The sequence below is a fragment of the Stegodyphus dumicola genome, chromosome 8 (genome assembly GCF_044657685.1).
Source record: "Stegodyphus dumicola isolate Sdum_Otavi_A_Nest chromosome 8, ASM4465768v1".
NCBI classification, from domain to species: Eukaryota; Metazoa; Arthropoda; class Arachnida; order Araneae; family Eresidae; genus Stegodyphus; species Stegodyphus dumicola.
Genome location: NC_140775.1, coordinates 144,233,338 through 144,254,560, shown reverse-complemented (window position 1 = coordinate 144,254,560; position 21,223 = coordinate 144,233,338). Strand labels below are relative to the sequence as shown.

General features: G+C 35.0%; 1 protein-coding gene across 2 annotated transcripts in view; it reads right to left on the bottom strand.

Annotated features, from left to right (window-relative positions):
* Positions 1 to 16,513: 16,513 nt before the first annotated feature.
* Positions 16,514 to 21,223, bottom strand: part of LOC118200443 (uncharacterized) — a 44,776-nt gene continuing 40,066 nt past the window's right edge. For both annotated transcript variants that reach the window (XM_085822528.1, XM_085822529.1), the window contains one exon: positions 16,514 to 16,718. In XM_085822528.1, coding sequence (XP_085678654.1) covers positions 16,675 to 16,718 — 44 coding nt within the window. In that variant the 3' untranslated portion in view covers positions 16,514 to 16,674. The remainder of the gene's footprint in view (positions 16,719 to 21,223) is intronic.

Here is a 21,223-nt window from a genome sequence, read left to right as displayed (position 1 = left end):
AGATAAAATTATAGATATAATGAAGAACATATCTAACGTAGAGGTAGATATTCAAGAACTAGACTTTTCTGCATCTAAAGTGGTCTACAAATCACAGAGCAGGTATGCTACAAAAATGATATTTTATAGACGTTTACAAAACGGAAAACAACAAAAAAGAAACTGGCTTTTATACTCAAATACTTCAGGAAAAGTATAATAAATTAAATTTTATTTTGTTTATGTTATGCACTGATGGAGAATCATATAATAGTTCCGATCAAGTTCTAAGGATTAGATTAAAAACTGATCGGAACTGTCATTATTGAGATAATCCCCTCAAATCTGGGTAAACATTTATACCCATCTTTTAAATAAGTGACTTTAAAGAAAAGTTACAATAAAGATAACAGTTTATTATAAAAGTAATAAATAGTTTTTTTCTAGTTCTGACAATTTTGTTTTGTATAAATTTCCGACTCCCATTTGCCATTCTGTGTATTTTCTTAGGAAGGGCGCATTATTTTTAGTAGCCCATGGGCGCCGAATTCCTTAAGACGGCCCTGGTGTCCGTCCAAGATATGTTGTTGTGGGCTTTTAATGCTGCTTTTAATGTTCGATGAAGGCGCTCAACTTTGCCATTACACGAGGGGTGGTAGGAAGTAGTGTGTTGTAAATTGATGCCACAGATTTTGGACAAAGCTTGTAATGTATCACTTTTAAATTGGGATCCACGATCACTGATGAGTTTATTTGGCGTTCCGAAACGCGCAATCCAGTTGCTATAAAAGGCTCTTGCGACGTTCTCAGCGGAAATATTTTCTAAAGGAATTGCTTCCATCCAATTCGAAAATCTATCTATGCAAGTAAGACAATAAATATTCCCTTTAGATGGTGGAAGTGGTCCTATGAGATCGATATGGATGACAGAAAATCTTCCTGGTGGTACTTCAAACTCACCTAATTTTGTTTTGGTGTGCCGACTGATTTTAGCTTTTTAGCAAGGAATGTAGGTTCTTGTTCACAACTGTACATCTTTTTTTATGTTAGGCCAAATTTATTTTGATGTCATTAATTTCATTGTCGATTTTATTCCTGAATGTGATAAACCATGAATTCGCTGAAAGACATGTTTTCTGAAAGCTTGAGGAATATACGGCCGAATATGTTTAGTTGGTGTATCACACCACAAATATTTACCCGAAGGTAGAGAACATTGCTTTAAATTCAAGGAAGTAGTGGTTTGCAAACTCTTCAGTTCTTCCTCTTGAGTTTGTTCATCAGCTATTTTATCATAATCTATCGATGAAATTTCATTAGCTCTAGATAATGTATATTTGATATCAGTCGAAAACTTGGAGATGTATTGAAGATGACGAGCCTGTCTAGGTGCTGCTTTGTCAAGTTTTTGACGAAAGGCGAATATTAAGGGCTTGTGATCTATATAAATTGTAAATACTCTTCCTTCTAGATAATGCTTAAAGTGTCTAACTGAAAGATGTATGCTTAATAGTTCTCTATCATAGGTGCTATATTTTTGCTGGGTATCTTTTAATTTTTCAGAAAAAAATACTATTGGCTTCCACGAGGCGTTTTCGTATTGTTGCAACACTGAGCCAATCGCCGTATCTGAAGTATCTATAAATAAGCTCAGAGGTAGCTCAGAATTGGGAAAAGACAACAGTGCCGTGTTCACCAGGTCATTCTTGCACTTTTCAAACTGTTTTTCAGCTTCTTGAGTCCATTCAATTTTACGTTTGTTCCTCTTTTTAGCTCCCTTAAGATACGCATGTAACAATGCTTGCTTGATTATTCGCTGTATCTTTTATGTAACGACGATAAAAGTTAAGTATTCCAAGAAAAGTTCTAAGTTCATGAATTGTTTCTGGTCGTTTGTAGTTAGTAATAGCTTGAACTCTTTCTGGCAAAGGACGGGAGCCCTTAGGTGTAATTAGGCATCCTAGAAACTCGATTTGTCAAACATCAAATACAGATTTTGAAACATTAATTCTTAACCCAAATGTATTTAATCTTTCGAAAACTAATTTAAGGTGATTTTCGTGTTCTTCATGGGTACTGGATGCAATGAGTATATCGTCTAAATAGGGAAAAACGAATTCTAATCCTCTAAAGACTTCGTGAATAAATCGTTGGAACGCTACAGGAGCATTTTTTAAACCGAAACTAATTACATTAAATTCGTATAAACCGAAAGGAGTGATGATAGCCGTTTTACATTTGTCTTCTTCTGCAATGGGAATTTGAAAGTAAGCTTTGAATAAATCAATTTTAGAAAAAAATATTTGTACCTCTTAAAATATGATGAAAATCTTCAATGCGAGGAATTGGGTATCGATCAGGTATTGTCTGCGCATTAAATCGTCGGTAGTCCCCGCAAGAACGATATGAACCATCTTTTTTTGTAACAAGGTGCAAGGGGCTTGACCACTGAGGTTTGATGGACGAATTATTCCATTGTCAAGCATAAATTTAAATTCTATAGCTAAGCGTTTTGGATCGAGCTGTCGTGCCTTTGAATAAACGGGTTGACCATCAGTCGTAATAAAATGCGTAACACCATGTTTAATTTGTGTAGTGTGATGCTTTTTTGGCGATATGAAGCAATTCCAATGATGGAACACAGCAATAACTTTTATTTAAAACTCAAAAATGGCGACATACAAACAAGAAGAGAAAACATATTCTAACATTTTAAAATAAATTACATTCTTCCTGCGAGAGTCGCACGAGGCACTCGAGTCTGGTTTCAAATATTGCCATTCACAAATACCTTAATGTTCATCTATTTAAATTATTTAAACTACAAGATTTTAATATTATTTAAATCTGTTACAGTAGGAAAAAGGTTAGGTTTAGAAATTTCGGGATATTTCGACAGTAAATCGAAATTTTTTATGGATTTATTTAATGTGGTTACTGAGTAATCACTGGAAATAGCAGCGACATTACACAGGACACAAAGCTGTGTTACGCAATCAATTAACTTTTTCTTATTTATATCGATAAGCAATTTATATTTGTGAAGAAAATCAGCTCCTAAAATACCTTTTGTGACATCAGCAATTATGAATGGAAACTGAAAATCGCGACGTAATCCCAAATCAAGAGTTAGCGTTTTTATTCCATAAGTAAAAATATCTGTGCCATTAGCTGCATACAATTTGTATTCAATTTTACATTTAATCTGTGAAGTAGCAGAAATTATGCTTACGTCAGCTCCGCTATCAATAAGAAAGTAAACGAAATTTGTGACAATCCTTCATATTGTCTGCAGAAGATTTGGCGCTGAACCTACTACAGATTCGAGTTTTCCTGGTTTTTGGAATCGTTGTTTACCCAAGTACACAGAGGCTGGAATTTCTCTGGAATACATTTTGCTCCAAATCGAAAGTGATAGAAACAAAATTTGCCAGTAGGGTCATATCGTTTACGAGATCGGCTTCGAGATCGTGAACGTGAATTACGTAAATCCGAGCCCCTGCGTCTTGAGCGAATGGTTATTTGATCAATTTTTTGTTCAAGAGAGGTAATTCTTTGCAACAAATCATTTGCAGGAACGGAAGGAGCATTAGCACTAAATACTTCTGGTTTCCGATTCATATCACTAATTTTATCTGCCATAGACGCTAACTTGGTTACATCTTCATCACTAACTAATAATTTATTTTTTATTGAGTCAGGTAGCTTCTCCAGCCATAAAGTTTTGATTAGATTTTCAGACACATCTGTAATAGCAACTGATCTCAACTTCTGCAAAAGTTGGCTTGGTTTCATGTCTCCAAGCTCGATACCAGTAATCAAACGTTTAATCCGTACATTTTGGCTTTCTTTGAATAAATGTAATAACCTAATTTTAGCATCCGAATATTTTGTGGCACTATCGTTCGTTACAATGTCCCAAATATTTTTGACGAACTTAGGTTCAAGCTGTGAAACTAAATAATTAAATTTCGTTTCTTCTGAAACGATATTAATAATTCTGAACTGAGCTTCAACTTGAAAAAAAAACCATATTTCAGGTTTATCAGTCAAAATAGGAGGTATTTTTACACTCACCTTATGAAGCTCCAGTGACTGCATCGACTTTCATAGCAGTTTCAGAAGAGTCATTTGTTGACATTTCGAAAATTAATCAGGGTCACCACGATGTGGCCTTGGCTACCAATGTTCAAAACTAAATTATGATTAGGAACAGCATGAATTATAAACAAATAGCTAAGTTTATTGCTTTTTATTTTCCAGCTATCGAAATGCGACGCTACTAGAATAGCAACGTTTTGAAACCAAAACCAAGCAATCATGAATCAGAACTAGTTGCCATTCAGCATAAAGAAATTTAAATATAAATATGAACTACTTGCTGCCATTCAGCATAAAAGAAATATAATTATGAATAATTAACAAAATATTAAAGTTAATTAAAAAAATAATTAAACAAATGAACAAATATATGAAATAAAAAATAATTATTTTCATGCAATAACTGGGCTACTACGAATCTATATATTAGATTTTAAAGTATTTTTGTGTAATATTTTTAGATTTTCAAATGTTATTATTTCATCTACATAAGCTTTTTATTATTAACGAAGTGTTAAAGTATTTTTAACTACAAATAAATATTAAATACAAACTTATACACTCTTTTGCAAAAAAATCGAAACACCGATAAGGAATTTTGCGCTCGTGACGAAATTTGGTATGCAAAAACATCTTGCTCGAACATGCAAATGATCAAAGTTTCAAGGCAAATGAATAGGAATTGCGATCACAGCCACAGCGCTTCTTTCTAGTGCGTAATTCGCAAAGTATAAAACTAGTAACAGGGGCGGAAAATTTATCTTTTTTAGTTGCTGCCATTGTAATTCAGTAAGGAAGCACTAAAGAAACCATTACGAAGATATCGAAGACCTTACAGACAACTAAACGACTTTGAACGTGGTCGTATTCTAGGGTTGCGTGAAGTTGGGTGGTCAGGCCGCCACCTGCAGCGTACAGACACTGCTGTGCAAAGATGTTGGCAGCAATGGTTGCTACAAGGAAATTGCCGACGAAATGAGGGCTCTGGAAGACCAAGGAGCACAAATGCGAGGCAAGATAAGATGATTGTTCTCCAGGCCGAACCGCCCCAACGGTATCATTGTTGACTATTCAACGCACTACAGCCACGTCTATACCTCCCGTGGTACCGTCCACCATCTCATGGCGCTTGTCCGAGGCGGGGTTACGCACACAGAGCCTTTTAAGATACTTGCCTTTGACTTCACAACATCGGCAGAGACATCTGGAGTGGTGTCGCAGCCGATCATCATGGCTGCCATTAGACTATCATAGTATAGTGTTCAGCGATGAATCCTGCTTCACTCTTGAAGCAGATGCCACAGTGTTCGTGTCTGGAGAGGACGGGGCCAGCGGTCCCAATCAGCTTCTGATTTACAGAGACATACAGCTATAACCCCTGCTGTGATGGTGTGGGGCGCTATTTCTTATGACAGCAAGTCATCTTTAGTCATCCTCCGTACATCTTTAACAGCTCAACGATATGTTGGTACCATCCTGCGGCCGGTTGCATTACCCTTCATGGCACGTCATCCTGGGGCCATTTTCCAAAAAGATAATGCCGGGCCACATACCGCTCGCATATCTCTGGATTGTCTCCGTGCGGTTAATACTCTTCCTTGGCCAGCAAGGTCACACTGCCTTTCATCAATCGAGCATGTCTGGGACATGGTAATCCGTCAGATTCTGACACCACAAAATATAGCAGATCTGGAGCGATTATTGATGAATCCCCGGCAGAATGTGTTTCAGGATGATATTAGGAATATGTACCACTCCTTGCCTCGACGAATTCAATCATGCATTGCCACCAGGAGAGGTTTGACCGATTACTAATATGAACACTCAATGGGTGATTGTGAGCCGTAAACAGGTATTATAACCTTGAATTTTTAATCATTTTATTATCTGTGTACGAGCTATACTGTGGTGTATAGCTCGTACACAGAAGCAATTTCTCGTGCATAGCCGAAACCGCTATGCAAACCCTGGGTTGTGACATCAGGTTCAGAACAAAACACAGCATAAAAATTTTATTGAACGAAAAAAAATGGCTACATACAATTCGACAAGAGAGAAACTATCTATATCAAAAATCAAATTCTATACATTTTACGTGCGAGAGCAATTCGTGGCTCTCGAGCTTGCGTTTTTAACATTGCCAACGGTTTAATTATTTTAATAAAGACTTTTAACAACTATTGAAAACGTGTTTGTAAGTTAAAAAAAAATAATAATTTTCAGCTTATTCTCCCGAGACATACTTGTCCATATTAATCTTAAGTCTCTTCTTCTTTTATGTGACCTTATCACAACTCCTCCCCTCATAAAGAAATTTTTCTTGACTATGGAAGGAAAAATTCTAAATACATTTCACTGCTTTCAAAACACAAGTGGTAACCATTCAAGTGATAATAGAGAAGCCAGGTACATTACCCTGCACTTATTTTATAGATAACAAAAATGCAAATATACAACAAAAAGATTTAAATTTGGAATCTACACAAAGTACCTTTTCAGTTTACAAAATGCTAATACTTAAACATTTGATTCTAACCACTTTGAAAATGAAACACACTATGCAAACAAATTTAAATCTACAAAAATATAATTCCAAAATGCTACAAAAATCATTTTTCAAACAACAGTTTACAGAACAAAAATGATTGGCTCCTCCATATACTTCATATGCTAAAGTTCCTGCTGTCCGTAGATCTGATCTCGAATAATCAATCACTGAGACAGGACACTCTTCAAAATTTACAACTATATTTGGATGAGGTCCCAATTTCTTTTTCCTGACTTTATGATTTGTCAGTTCATCCAAAGAAAACTCGCCAATGGCTGGTAATGTCTCCTTATACATTGCACTCCATATAGCATATGCATTTGATTCAGCATTATAATTGAACATCATTTTTACAGCAAGGTTATTTGGAAGCAATTTCTCAGAAGAAAACATCTTGATAGAAGTGGGTTTCTCGAATATCGAATTCTGCAGATCTTGTGTTCTTTCAGTATGCGATATAATAAATTTTGTTTGGTGTTGAACATTATCATGAGTTTCTGTTGCTTGTGCTTCCGAGAATTCTGCTAGCGAAATATCCGCAAGGATAGCCCTTTCCTCTAAACTCATGTCTGGAATTTTAATGTTCTCCTCCGTTTTACTGGTTAACTTCCTTTCTTCCGAATGCTCATTTTTGACGGCCCTTTCACTTTCTATCTCTTTCTCTTCTTCCGATCTGGAATCTAAGTCTTCTGCACTCGCTCTCTCTAAACTCCTGCGCGCATGCGCCTGACTACGAGTCTCCACAGCATTCAAGAGAACCGGTCGTTCTCTAATTTCCTCAATCAACTGTGCAAGTTTTATTCCCTAACAAATAGTACTCTTTATCTAACTCTACCGGAGTAACCGCTGCCTTTGTGGTGACCACACCAAAATCACCTTCAATGGTGACTTTCGCCAAAGGTAAACATTTACACTCTGTGTCCAAAGGCTGTTTCACCCATACAGTTTCCCCTAGTAAGTCACTAGTATTAATCCAAGTACTATTACACAGATCTATACCAGCTCCAGTATCTCTCAGATATTCTCTCTCTATCCCATTAATTACTGCTTTCTTGAAATACGGCTCAAAACATTTTCCTAAACTCTCCGTTCCTAGATTATTGACCGGATTAGCCTTATTCTTTTCCAGCGATGGACAGTTAGTTCCAGCGATGGACAGTCGGATATGTCCGTCCTTTCCACATTGGTAACACCTTATTTTCCGCTGTTTCTCGAAACCTGTTTCATTGAAAACTTGCCTTTTTTAGGAGCCTCCACTTTTCTATGCTCCTCTGATTTAATTCTTTGATGACCACTACTTTTCTGATTATAACTACAGTTAGAATTTACATACCGCTCTCTATCTTCTTCAAATGGTTTCTTTAACCCTTCTCTCTGTTCTAACTTCCTCGTATCTCTTCGCAAAGCCTCATACTTGTCGCATTTCTCTGCTAAAATGGAAGCTGTTTTAAATTCTTCCCAATTGTCTAAGTAGTGTTCTCTTATTTCTAGAGGGACTCGCCGCTTAATTTGCTCAGTGAGCATATGTTCTTTAAGACTTTCAAAATCTTGAACTTCTACTGAATCCAACCAATTCTCTAAATACACTCTCAATTCATACACTAAATCCACCCATAACATTCCGTTTTTTCTAGAATGTTCTTCAAATTTTGTTTTTAGTGCCCAAGAACTAAGCTTGAATCTCTGCATGAGTAATTTCTTAACATGCTGATAATCATCCCCTTTATCCGCTGGTTCTTTCACTATTAACTGGGCTACATCATAAGGTAATAAAGGAATTAATTGCGAGATCCAATCAATCTCATTAACGTTCTCTTTTTGAGCTTGTTTCTCAAATAGCATAAAGAATAATGAAATATCTATATTACTCGGTTCAAAACGTGGTACTAGATCTTTCAAATTAACCTTTTTTCCTCTAGATTGTTCAACTTTCGAAACCGTGGAAGCTAGGCTATTAGTCTGAACCACATTCATCAGTTTTAACCTTTCCAATTCAAAACTCGCTCCCGCTCCCGTTCCCGTTCTGCTCTCTCTTGTTCACGTTCACGTTCTGCTCTCTCTTGTTCACGTTCCCGCTCTGCTCTCTCTTGTTCACGTTCTGCTCTCTCTTGTTACTAAGCTTCTTCTTCATAGTCCTCGGCATTTAGAATAGCCTGCCTAATTTCTCTTACTTTATTTGCCTGAGACACATTTGTTTCAAACTCCTCCGCTAACTCCAATATTATGGAAAATTAAAGAAAAATAACCTACCCAGAAATACAATAACACAAAAACAACAACTATCTCTCCAAAACTGAATAATTCCCTAACAATTCTGAACACAAATTGCCTTACAACACTTAATGATAATACCTAGGCCTACAAACAAAGCGTATATAAAAATGCTAATTAAGAGGCAACCTTTACCTGCACTATATCCAAAATAAGCTTAGTCTCGAATAACTGGCATAACTTCTCCAAAATCACAAAAATGGTACTTACCAATTTTGAAGATGCCTTCGATTGACTCTCCTGGCACTACTTGGATATTCTTCCGGGAAATTTCACTATTTAGCGGCACTATATCACACTTCCTCCGGCGTTCCCTTCTGACACACTGTCACCTGTCACTGAAGAGGCTTCACCACGCGAACTGTCCTTGCACGCAAAATTAGATCGTTCTTGAAGAGAAGAAAGTCTTTACTGTTCACATAAAACTCAAGTTCACAGGCGAAAAAGTCCGTTCCTAAATTTACTCTCAGGAACAATCCCTAAAAGCTGCCACCAACTTTTAATATTTACTGCTGTGGTGTAGTGGCCGAAACCGCTATGCAAACCCTGGGTTGTGACATCAGGTTCAAAACAAAACACAGCATAAAAATTTTATTGAACGCAAAAAAAATGGCTACATACAATTCGACAAGAGAGAAACTATCTATATCAAAAATCAAATTCTATACATTTTATGTGCGAGAGCAATTCGTGGCTCTCGAGCTTGCGTTTTAAACATTGCCAACGATTTAATTATTTTAATAAAGACTATTTTAACAACTATTGAAAACGTGTTTGTAAGTTAAAAAAAATAATAATTTTCAGCTTATTCTCACGAGTCATACTTGTCCATATTAATCTTTCAGTCTCTTCTTCTTTTATGTGATCTTATCACAACACATATTCAATTTCATCAAAAAAAAAAAGAAAAAAAAAAAAAAAAAAAAAAAAAAAAAAACACTTCCTTCATTGTGCTTCGATTTTTTTGCAGAAGAGTGTATATACATTATTTTGCTTACTATTCAAGTTGATTACTTTATACATATGAGCTTATTATTAATAATCAAACTTTGGTTTCCTATTTTTAATATTAATGAACGTTAGGAATTACTCTATAACATGTTCGTATAAAAATTGCATTATACGACAAATAATATTATACTCATGCGTTATTCTTCTGGGGTTTCCACAGCACCCAGACCATAAAAATTCAATATATTTGCCAGTCGTAACCACAGGTTATTTTTCTCTTGCAGTGTAAAATTGCTGCCAATTTCTATGCTTGAATGTTCGGATTTTATTCAATAAACTGAAGAATTAACTGCTTTTGCCTAATCATCAAGCGAGCCCCACGTTCCATAAATTTTGCTTCCAATAACGTGCTACAAGAAACACGAGCGAAACAGAAAACTACAAAAATATCTGAAATAATACCCATTTAGCGCCTTACAATGGCTATCATTTGTTTGGCTAATTTTAACGAACTTCCCGAACTCTCGTACAAAGATTACTTAAAGTATAGATCCCTCCGACGGTCGCTGTGACGAATGCCAATTTAACCAAGGACCTCCTTGAATTTAATCAACAGTTCTTACGGTTACTGGAATCGTGAAATTTACCGTTCGTCCGTTAAGAAAGGATTGTTATTTACGCTGTTGTCGTGAATAGGGCCCTCGGTCACTTATCATGGCATTCTTATAGACATACAGTATACACAAAATTAATGGTAGAAGAAAAAAAAATTCTAATTTTTCTAAATTGTCTGATCATATTTCGGTGCGATAAAAAGGGTATACAGATGGCAGAAATGGAATCAGAATTTATCATGAAAAAGAAAGATGACAGGTAACGGTTTCTGATGAAAAATATCTTGACTAACATAATTATGAATTACTAAAGAGGTTATCACACATGGCTACAGTCCCTGCTAGACGGGACTTTTCTGAGAAACGAGATTCCTCTAGCACTGGTTTAAACGGGAGGATTCCTAGAAAAAAGAGCCCCACCTGAAGCGAAGCCCCGCCTAGCTATGGAATCAATGTTGCGGCTACACGGGATTTTTTCAAAACTCATCGAAACTGTCTCGGGTCCGTGGTAGAGACAACCAATCAGACGAAAGTTCTGCTTCTGAAGGATCACGTGATCCCGATTTGAGAGATAATTGATTACTGTTTGGCGTTCACGTCTTTGTAATAAGTGAAAATGATAATCCAGCTACGTGTGTTTCCCGGAATTGTGCGGGTTCTGAGAATTGTCGCTTCCGATGTCAACTCCCGCGTAGCCGAAACATAATGTGATTGGGACCTAAAGGTCTCATTCAATCGAAACACGGGAAATCGCAAAATAATTACTAGATACAGCGACAACGATCAATTCGTAAAACGATCGAGTTTTCATATTGAATTGAAATACGATGAGTGTCGTACTAGCAAAGAACATTTATGTACAATACATTTCTTTGGTAATGGATAGGGTTGTCATAGATAATTTCAAGTGTTTTTTTTAGAATCAAGTAATCAGAAGTTTCGTAGCTCTTGATTTATTTACCTAACAATTTTTAAAAAATAAATAAATAAATAAATAATTTAATAATAATAATAATATTCATATGAAAACTTACAGTTTAATTATTTAATACACTTTGAATACACAAAAATCACTGCTTGCATGTGACACCTCTCAACCTATCATAATGCAGCTCCACCTCAGCCAACCAGTGGACGTTCCAGTGTCACCTGACCATCTTCGACTCCAGCCAGTCAGTATCAAAGCTGCTTGAAGCTTTAGTCAGTATAGCTTTCCCTTCGCCCAGTTCCCTGCTAGGTCAGTACAGCTTTCCCTTCGCCCAGTTTCCTGCGGATATCAGCAATGAAGGACGCTAGTTCTCTTGTCGCCGAACAGTGCCCGTAAGTACTCCCGATCTGACCTTCCAGCCATGGCCTTCCAATTGCTAGTGTCATCCCTACAGCGAATTATTGCACAATAAACAACTTAAATGCTTATCAAGGACTATCACATAGAAAAGATCATAATAATTGCTCTTCAAGAAACATAAGATATGCCTTCACGCATCATAAGAAAACAACGATCGAAATGCGACTTAAGCATCGATGGGGATAGGACACTCCAGTAAAGGCGCCCGTGGCGGCGAAGGTCTCGTTCAAGGATGATAAAGCAATGAATGAAATATTTTTTAATAAAGTCCATTTCTAATCACTGACAACTGCATTCAGAAAAGTTTCTATATCGAAATCTCGGTCAAGTACTGAGGTATATATGAGCTTTGTTTACTTTGTGCCCAAAAATGCGAGAATTTGTTTACTGGGGACTTGCAAAGCGTATGAGAAAATAGATCTATTCTTTTCTGTTTCCGCGTGATGATGTTTTTGAATTGCTTTAAAATAATTCTGTAGGTTTCTGTAAAGCGCAATAGTCAATTAACTTAACCGTATTTTAGATTTATTTCCTAATGTATTTTTGTTTGATAGTTCATCCTACACTGGTGTGCAAAAATTAAGGACGAGACGGTTTTTTCAATATAACTTTGTACAGAAGCTTTCCAAATCAACACATTTAATACCGTAAGATCCCCAATACATAAGGACATGAGTAATGTAAGCAACACTTAATAAAGAGAAATCAGAAGGATAAAAAGAAGTTTTATTGAAAACGTAGCATGGAGCGCAATGCGACTGAAGGCTGAAACATCCCTGTGATGGGTGTTCAGCAAGAAACATCCGGTCTTTAATACGGTATATGATCTCCCCTGACTGCTAGGCAGGTTTCACAGCGTCTGCCCATGCTGAGAATGAGGGTGTCAATGAGTTGTTGAGGCATTGCTGCCCATTCGTCTTGCAGCGCCAATCGAAGCTCCGGAATCGTTACTGGTGGTAAGGTACGAGCTGCCAAGCGTCTGCCTAGAAAATCCCATACATGCTCGATGGGATTGAGATCCGGAGATCGTGCCGGCCAATCCATACATTCAGTATCTTCACTCTCTAAGAGCTGTTCGGCAGCTACTGTGCGATGACATGGTGCATTGTAGTCCATGAAAAGGAACTGCGGACCCATAGCGCCTCTAAAAAGACGCACATATGGAAGAAGAATCTCGTTACAATAACGGGTCCCTTTGACTGAACCTGCGTCAAAGATGTGAAGGTCTGTACGACTACCAAGCATGATGCCTCCCCAAACGAGAACACCTACATACCTGTCCCTTTCAATGATGTTCGAGGGATGATTGCGGCTTCCCCGCTCTCTCCAGATGAATATGCGATGAGACTCGCTACTCAGACTGAATCTGCTCTCATCTGTTAAGAGTAATCGTCCCCATTCATTGTCTCTCCAATTCCCGTGTTCCCGGCACCACAGAGAACGCCTTCTCCGATGGGCAGGCGTTAGAGGTGCACACCGTACAGGGCGTCGTGCAAACAGACCACCTCTTCTGGCCACGGCAAAACGGGATATCGGTCGTCCAGTCGCCTGTGTCGTGTGTCTAGCGATTTCTCCCGCTGTCTGCCGCCTGTTCCTTCTGGCGTGTAAGGCAATATACCGGTCATCTGCGGGTGTGGTTCCTTGTGGACGACCACTACTAAACCCCCGGATAGCTGTTCCTGTAGTTTTAAATTGTCTCCAAAGTCGTGAAACGATGCTGTGAGCAATTCCGAACTCTGCAGCCACACTTGTCACACTGCGGCCTTCCTCCAACTTCCCAATGATTCGACCTTGGGTAAAAGCATCCAGATGTCGTCTAACAGATTGATTATTCGCCATTTCTCGCTGAGCAGAAAGTCGGTGTGATTTTAACTGCTATACAGCGTGCAATCTCTTTGCCAGAAATACTGATCTTACACCGACAACATGCTTTATACTACTCAGACACTCCTCCATTACGTCTACCTGCATATCTGCGCATGTGCTACTGTACATCACCTTACTTAATCTCCTGATTGGTCTTTCTGTCCGCTCTGCCTCTTCGTTCAGCTGATATGCTAATTTTTCGACTTCGTCCTTAATTTTTGCACACCAGTGTATATTAACTGTTATCATAAGAATTCTTTCTAAATCAAATTAAATATCGGGGTTGTCAGTTTTTCTAAAATGAGGCGGTTTATTTAATGTTTTGTTTTTTAAATACTAAATGAAACGCAAGCAAACCAAAAGTACACATACACGCATATACACATACATGCACATAGTCCTTTTTGCATAACGTCCAGAGATTGTTAGATTAGCCCCTTCGTCTTAAAGGCCATTCACATTGGGATTTATCTGAGCTAGTGAAGTTGGTTCTCTGTGTCGAGTAGCTCCGCTATACCTGAATTTCAGATTTTTCAACTCGCTCCACTATGAAGAAAGAACTTTAGAACTCTCTTCACTATGGGGGAAAAAAACAACTGGTTTTGAAGCAAGGTTGGTTGTGTCAGATGTTTCTGTTAGTTCAGATAAAGCCCATAGTGAACAGCCCTTAGACTTGATCTATTTGTTGCAAGAAAGGAAAAGGGAGAATTTTTTGCTCCTTGAAATTAGAAATGTGTACAAATGTGGACAGACTTTTTCTTCTACTTATTCATTTATTGGTATAAAAATTTCAGTACTTAGATTACATCGCTTTCTTACATGTGCTTTAGAAGCTTTACTACCTCTTCATGTTCAAAAAGGGTTACAATAGGTGACATTTTCAACAAATTTTTATAAAATTGCTCTAACAGTCTGCAAAAAATAATAAGCCGGATTAAGGAACAGCGCAATCTGCAGCATTAACTGAAATGCCTTAGAATCAGAAAAGGTAATTTTAGCCTGGCTTATACCATCTGTTATACATTAAACACACATGCGTAATCATACAAAAAAAAGTTTGCGGCTTTGAGGTCCGAATTATAGATCATATCGGATAATGGACGTCCGGATTACGCAATTGGTACTGTATAATAAAAAGTTACACACTCTTTTTCAAAAACTAAGTAATTTGGGATGTAACGGGTTAACAACCATTCATCCTGGAAAAGCTTTTCCTTTTTTGGAAGGACGTGAGAAATTTTTAAAGAAACAATTTTAGAACTTAACAGAGATCTAAAACTGACTGTTGAGTCGACAGATCTGATCTACTCTTTTCTGTCTTATTTCAGATTTAAGTGGACGGTTCACACGAAAAGTAGCATAATTGTCATAAAATGATGTTCAACATTACAATTTTTTGGCACTGGACATTACTTCCAAGCAACAAACAAATATATTTGTCTTTTACAGTGACAAATCAATACAAATCCTCCTATTCAGTATTAAAATTGTCTTTTACTTGATCACTCATTATGGGGTAAAAATAAGGAGGTATTTAAAAATTACAACAGAGGAAACAGTGTACAAAAAGTATGAGTGTATAATAATGGATGAATAATGAAGTAGATACATCAAATGAATGTTTACCTCACACCACAAACCATATAACTGTCTGGCTCCCACAAGATGAGCTCTACACAAAAGTTTGTATTGTGGCAGGCTGGTTAATTTCATTTTAAGTATGGGAAATAAGGTTGGCGTAGATTTGGCATGAGGAAGAAAGAGGACGGTTGCATTTGTGTTGGATGTCTTTTCTACTTCCACTTTTTGTTCAATGGACATTTAAACATGCTTTTGCTTTGTAGATCCTTTGGTAGCTCCAGAATTAGAAATTCTTTTTGACATAATCGAAAGTTCAAGCTTACTTTTATAAAATTGCTCTAACAGTCTGCAAATAATAAGCCGGATCCAATTTGATATTCTATGAGTATATCAAATATTACAGAGCATCAAAAGCAAATGAATGTAGAAAATTATACAGTGATGAAGTTACTTTCTTTGGATCTCGGTATTTTATGAATTCAGTTCTAAAGTTTAGGGACATCCTGTATATGTCTCTTTGCAGTAACATTTAAAACATTTATATAAAAACAAATTAACTAATATGTTCTCAAATGCTTTCAAATATTATGAATTTAGTTACATTGCTTAATCTGCATTTTTTAAGAAAAATATTTTTCAAAACTAAAATTAATAAAAGATGTTAGTGATTAACAATGTTCAAGTAATGCTTTACTGTTTTATTAATGATATCAATAGAAAATGTTGTCAGATTATTTACACATAAATAATAAAATCAAAAATTTTCTGGTAGCTACTGCTTAGTGTTTATCATTGCTATCACGGCAACTTTTATTATGCGACTAATCTTTATTGGGCCAAAAGGAAATATATGATGGATGCCTTGTCACAAAGAAAAAAATTAAACAATAGGATTGTAATTGATATTAGAAAATACAAAATATTATTATTAGTATTAAACATACTAAATAACTCACAAATTTAAAACCGTAATGCTTCTCAAATATAATAAAGCCTCAAATATAATTACACCAATATTTAAGGCAAAAATTGTTAAAAATTCATTTAAATTGCAACCTTAATATTTCTCTTAAAATTAAGTATTAAACTTGTATGTATACATCTTAAAGTGTGTTAGTGTATTAGTGTGAATATGTGTAAATGTAAACACATACATGCATCCATATGAATATACATATGCATACATGCATACATTTCTGAATCTGGTCCTGATAACAGAAGAGTACCATCTTTTCAATGTAAACAGACAGAAAATAACAGTTTTCAGTGAGATTTATTTAAGAAAATACCATGATTAAATGATCAAGTTCTACATAACAATTAACTAATTATAATAACAAGAAGGAAGGAAATAACAAGAAGAAATAAATTTTAATTATCATTTCAAACATTTTACAACATATGTAGCAGCATTTTCACAGCTTAATATTCAGTGCCTTCCTTACACCTTCAGGAATAACTGTTAAGAATAAAATTGTGAAAAATTATAATATTGAATAACAGAAAATAAATAAAAGAAAAACTAATAGTAAAAAAGAAAACCACTATATTTTTCCTTAATAGTATTTTATATATCAGACGTATTTCTCACATAAAATAATACAATATTTTGCATAAATGGCAAAGCATATTATACACAATACAAGCAACATGCTTGATGCTCTTTAGAAGTTTATAAAATTTAGAATCCATAAATATGGTCTTTTGCTAAGAATTATTTAATATTATGTCTTTTGTCAAGAAATATATATATAGATAGATAGAGACTTATCACCATATTTTTGCTCAAATACTGGATAATACAGTGGGCCAATTTTGAGAAAATACTCACAACTTACTAGGGTAAGTACTTATGATTGAAAAAGCTAAATAAAGTTGTTGACCAAAAACTATGAGTTAAAAGAAGTTTTTGATAACTCAACTTAACATACCTTATATTATTATGAAGTTATTTGTATTTATCACTACTACTAACTTTCTTTAATTAAAAAAAAAAAAATAATGGCATAAAGAAAATCTCTACAAGTTCAATGTAAATCTAGCAGCACAAAGCTTTTATGGTTAATTCAGCCACTTTACTTCGTTCCGCAGGCCATGATATTTATCATTTATGAAGCTCTTTCAACTGGTGCCAGTGTGCGTCATATTCTGACAATGTAGTCTGCTATTTAAACAAGAGTAGCCAATTAAATATATATATATATTTAAATGACTGAAAAGTTGCATTCATTTTCCTAGATAACTTTTATTTTCCAAAGTTTCATAATTAGCTGAGCAAAAAGCTTTGGTAGTCACTACTACATCAAAACATCTGATGTGTACACCACATGACTTCCTTGTACGGAATATTAAATTATATGCATTTTTTCTTGCATTTCATTTAAATTTATTGGATTGAATTAAATCTACTTCGCCGAAAGCGCATAATCCACAATAGAATAAATGCATTCTTTAAAATTCATTCTAGTATTTGTTTACCATAGCAACACTCTGGTGCTAGATTCACTTAACAGTATTATATTTCGTTCATATTATAATTATTGCAATTTTAAAGTTCATATTATAATTATTGCAATTTCATAATGCACAAAATTTATATTCTGTAGCAATCTTGCTTTGAGCAAGAAGAAAGGAAGTGAGGACTTTGGCGAACGCTGTTTCCTCCAGTCCGTGAGGAAAATTTATATCATTTAAAGAATAGAATTAGCTAATTGTTGCCACATGTTCTATTCAAATACTATAATAAAGCTAGAATGATGTATAAAAGAAATTAAGCAAACAAAACAAAAAAAGAAACAGTTTTTCATAGACGATTGAGTATTTCTCATTCAATTAATTCAGTTCTCACTTCGCAAGAAGGCAAAACTACATAAAAACTCAAAATATCTATATTAAAAATTACGAAGTAAATCTTAAACACTTATTTCCTGGAAAAAATTCCAGAAAGGATTAAATATGATTTAATTGGCAATAATAAATGAAGGCGTTATCTTTGTTGTTGCGAAGCTAAGTTTCTCTAGATTGGCAACAAATCCACTAGTCTGTTGTTTCAAATGTAAACAATCAATAGCCGCCATAAAAAAAAAAGGCTTAGCGGCACTTAAACAACTTTAAAATTGTTGATAATTCTAAAAATATTGCATACAGATTTACGAAAGGCATAAAAATCTTTACTGGAAGATAAAAACAACATAATGCACTTACTTTTAAAGCAAAATACGTACAATTTACAAACATATAAGAGTAAAGAGACTGAGATCGCTAAACCGGGTAACAGAGTGGATATATATATAAATATATTTACATACGTTTGATGCGGCCGATCGCAACCAAAATACGAGGTGCACATCTACAGGTTATAGCAGTCCTATATACAAAATTTCAACGTTCTGAGGCTACTCATTTTTGAGTTATGAGAGATACGTATGTACGTACATACGTTCGTACAGACGCCACGAAAAATTCTCTTCAGAATTAATTTTAAAGTAGTTTTATAATTTTTTTTGAGGAAATGAGTCTTTTATTCTGTCCTTACGTACAGATATCACGCAAAAACATCGTTAAATTACATTCGATAGTGGTCAAAACAGATATTTTCGTTGAAATATGCTGCCTGAAACTTTTCGCGATTACAATACTTCCTTTTTACTTTGTACAAGGAAGTAAAAATTGATCCATGTTCATAGTATTATTTGTGACAGTTGCATTAATTTTTTTCATCTGAAGCTTCAGTTTCAGACCATGTTAATTTACGGTTGTTTATCCAAATAAAAGATTTTGCTCTACCAAAATTGCCTTCGTATAGTTGAATGTAAGAAAGACATCTGGCATAAATTGCTGAAAATCTTTATATCAATAGTGTATATTTGGAATTTAAAAACTTTAACAAATAACCCGAACAAAATGGCCAACTGGCCGCAATGCAGGCATTAAATCATCAAACAGGATAGTCCTGGTCAAAGTGGAGGCCCATATATATATATATAAGATAAAAACAATGTACATAATATATAAAGTTATAATTTAAAATAGCAGTAACACCTTAATTCTCCCCTCTCTATTCTAAAAATTGTAATAACAACTTTCCTGTTGCACTAGTCCTCCGATCCTTATTATTATATTTACGAAAATTTTATTTTCATTATAAAAAATAAAACACAAAAGGTTTGACTCCATAATACGAAAATTGTTTGAGATATTTAATTTGAAAATCTGGAATATTTGATGCCATTATGAATTTGCATTTAGGGTTGGTTAATAAATAAATTAAAAAAGGTTGATTGCCTCCCTTAACCCCTAAATCTACAATGACTGGCATAGCCTGTGTACAATGGTCGGGCCAAACCTGATTTTCATGGGTATACGATGGTCGGGCCAAACCTAACTTTCACGGGCATAGCCCGCGTACGATGATTGGGCCAGAAGTGAATATTACATGGAATATTTGATACGCAATTACAGTCTGATGCAATAATTGTGGTAGACGCAAGTATTACAAAATGTTTATTGATACAAAACTCCAAAATACAAAATCAGTAATCTGTAACAACATGATATATTTAAAAGCATTCTGGTACATGTAACGGAACTTTACACTTTTCACATTCGTGTTCTATGTGGATTTTCTCGTACTTGATCTGCATACTGATTCATTTCGTTACAATATTGTTCCAAAATATGTCATCAAATATTAGATTAAATATATCAAATTCTCCTCTACTTCCTCCTAATTGACATAAGGCTTCCATCTTATGCCAGGAGTCATCGTTTAGTTCCAGATTTTTAAACTATTTCATATTTCTTTCCAAAGCCAGTACTCTGGTAGTTGATTATCATCGGATGTATCATAAATAATTATTCACCTATACTTTCTTCGAAAATTACATAATTCGTCATGTTTACGATTGCACGGATTAGCGTGTTACACAAGTCATGCAAATGTCCCAAACGCCGTGCGCGCTTGTATACAATTTCGGCCCAACATCTTCAAATCTAAATCATAGGTTAAGAGGTTAAGAGCTTGTTTATAATTTTGTTACATTTGGTAGGCCAAAACAATTTTTAAAATTGAATTTAGAAGTTTAACAGCATGTTAATAATATTCTCATGAAGTTTTATTGTAATCATAAAAAATTATTATGGTACAAATATTTTTCATTTTTAATTAATGCAAATAATACTACAAGTGAACTACATGCTAATACCGAAGTCTGCTAGAGTTTTTAAGAAAACAAATTTTATAAGATTTTGTGAATAAGATTTCCATTTAAAGAAAAAATTATACTGATCAATATTTTTTTATAATAATCTGCATAGAAATGCTCATCGAATAATCTTAATATCAGAAACCTTTTTCTAAGCAATCTTTTATTTTTAGTTATGTACAAATGGAAACATTTTGCTCTTCATTTTGTGTACTGAATTTGGCCTTGAATATCATTCTCAATTTTAATATCAACTACCTCGATCAATTTTTGTCACACAAGAGTCAAACTTTTTGTGTTTTATTTTTCATAACTTGTACAAAATTTTCCTAAATGTTGGAGGAATGTATAAAACATTAGATTTTATTTACAAAATTTGTTTGTTTAAATTCAAAGATGCCAAAATATGAATCTTTGAATCACTTTTAACAATTTTGGCATCGGAAGTATATGTATACAGCAAATGATAGAGAAAATAAAAGGTCAGATAAGGAATTTTGTGGACACTGTGTGTGCATATATACCAGAGTTATTCAGAAACTAAGGTCTGAATTGCCATAGCTAATGAAATATCACGCGAAAATTGAAACTTGCATGGGTACCAACTCCCAGCACACCTTTCTGATGAAATGATGCCATTTGCATTGATATTGTTTCAGTGTGTTACAGTGTCAGTTTAAAATGTTTAAAACAATTGATCAGCCCACCAACTGTGAAATACGGTCAGTGATTCGGTCTTTGACAGCAAGAACGTTTTAGC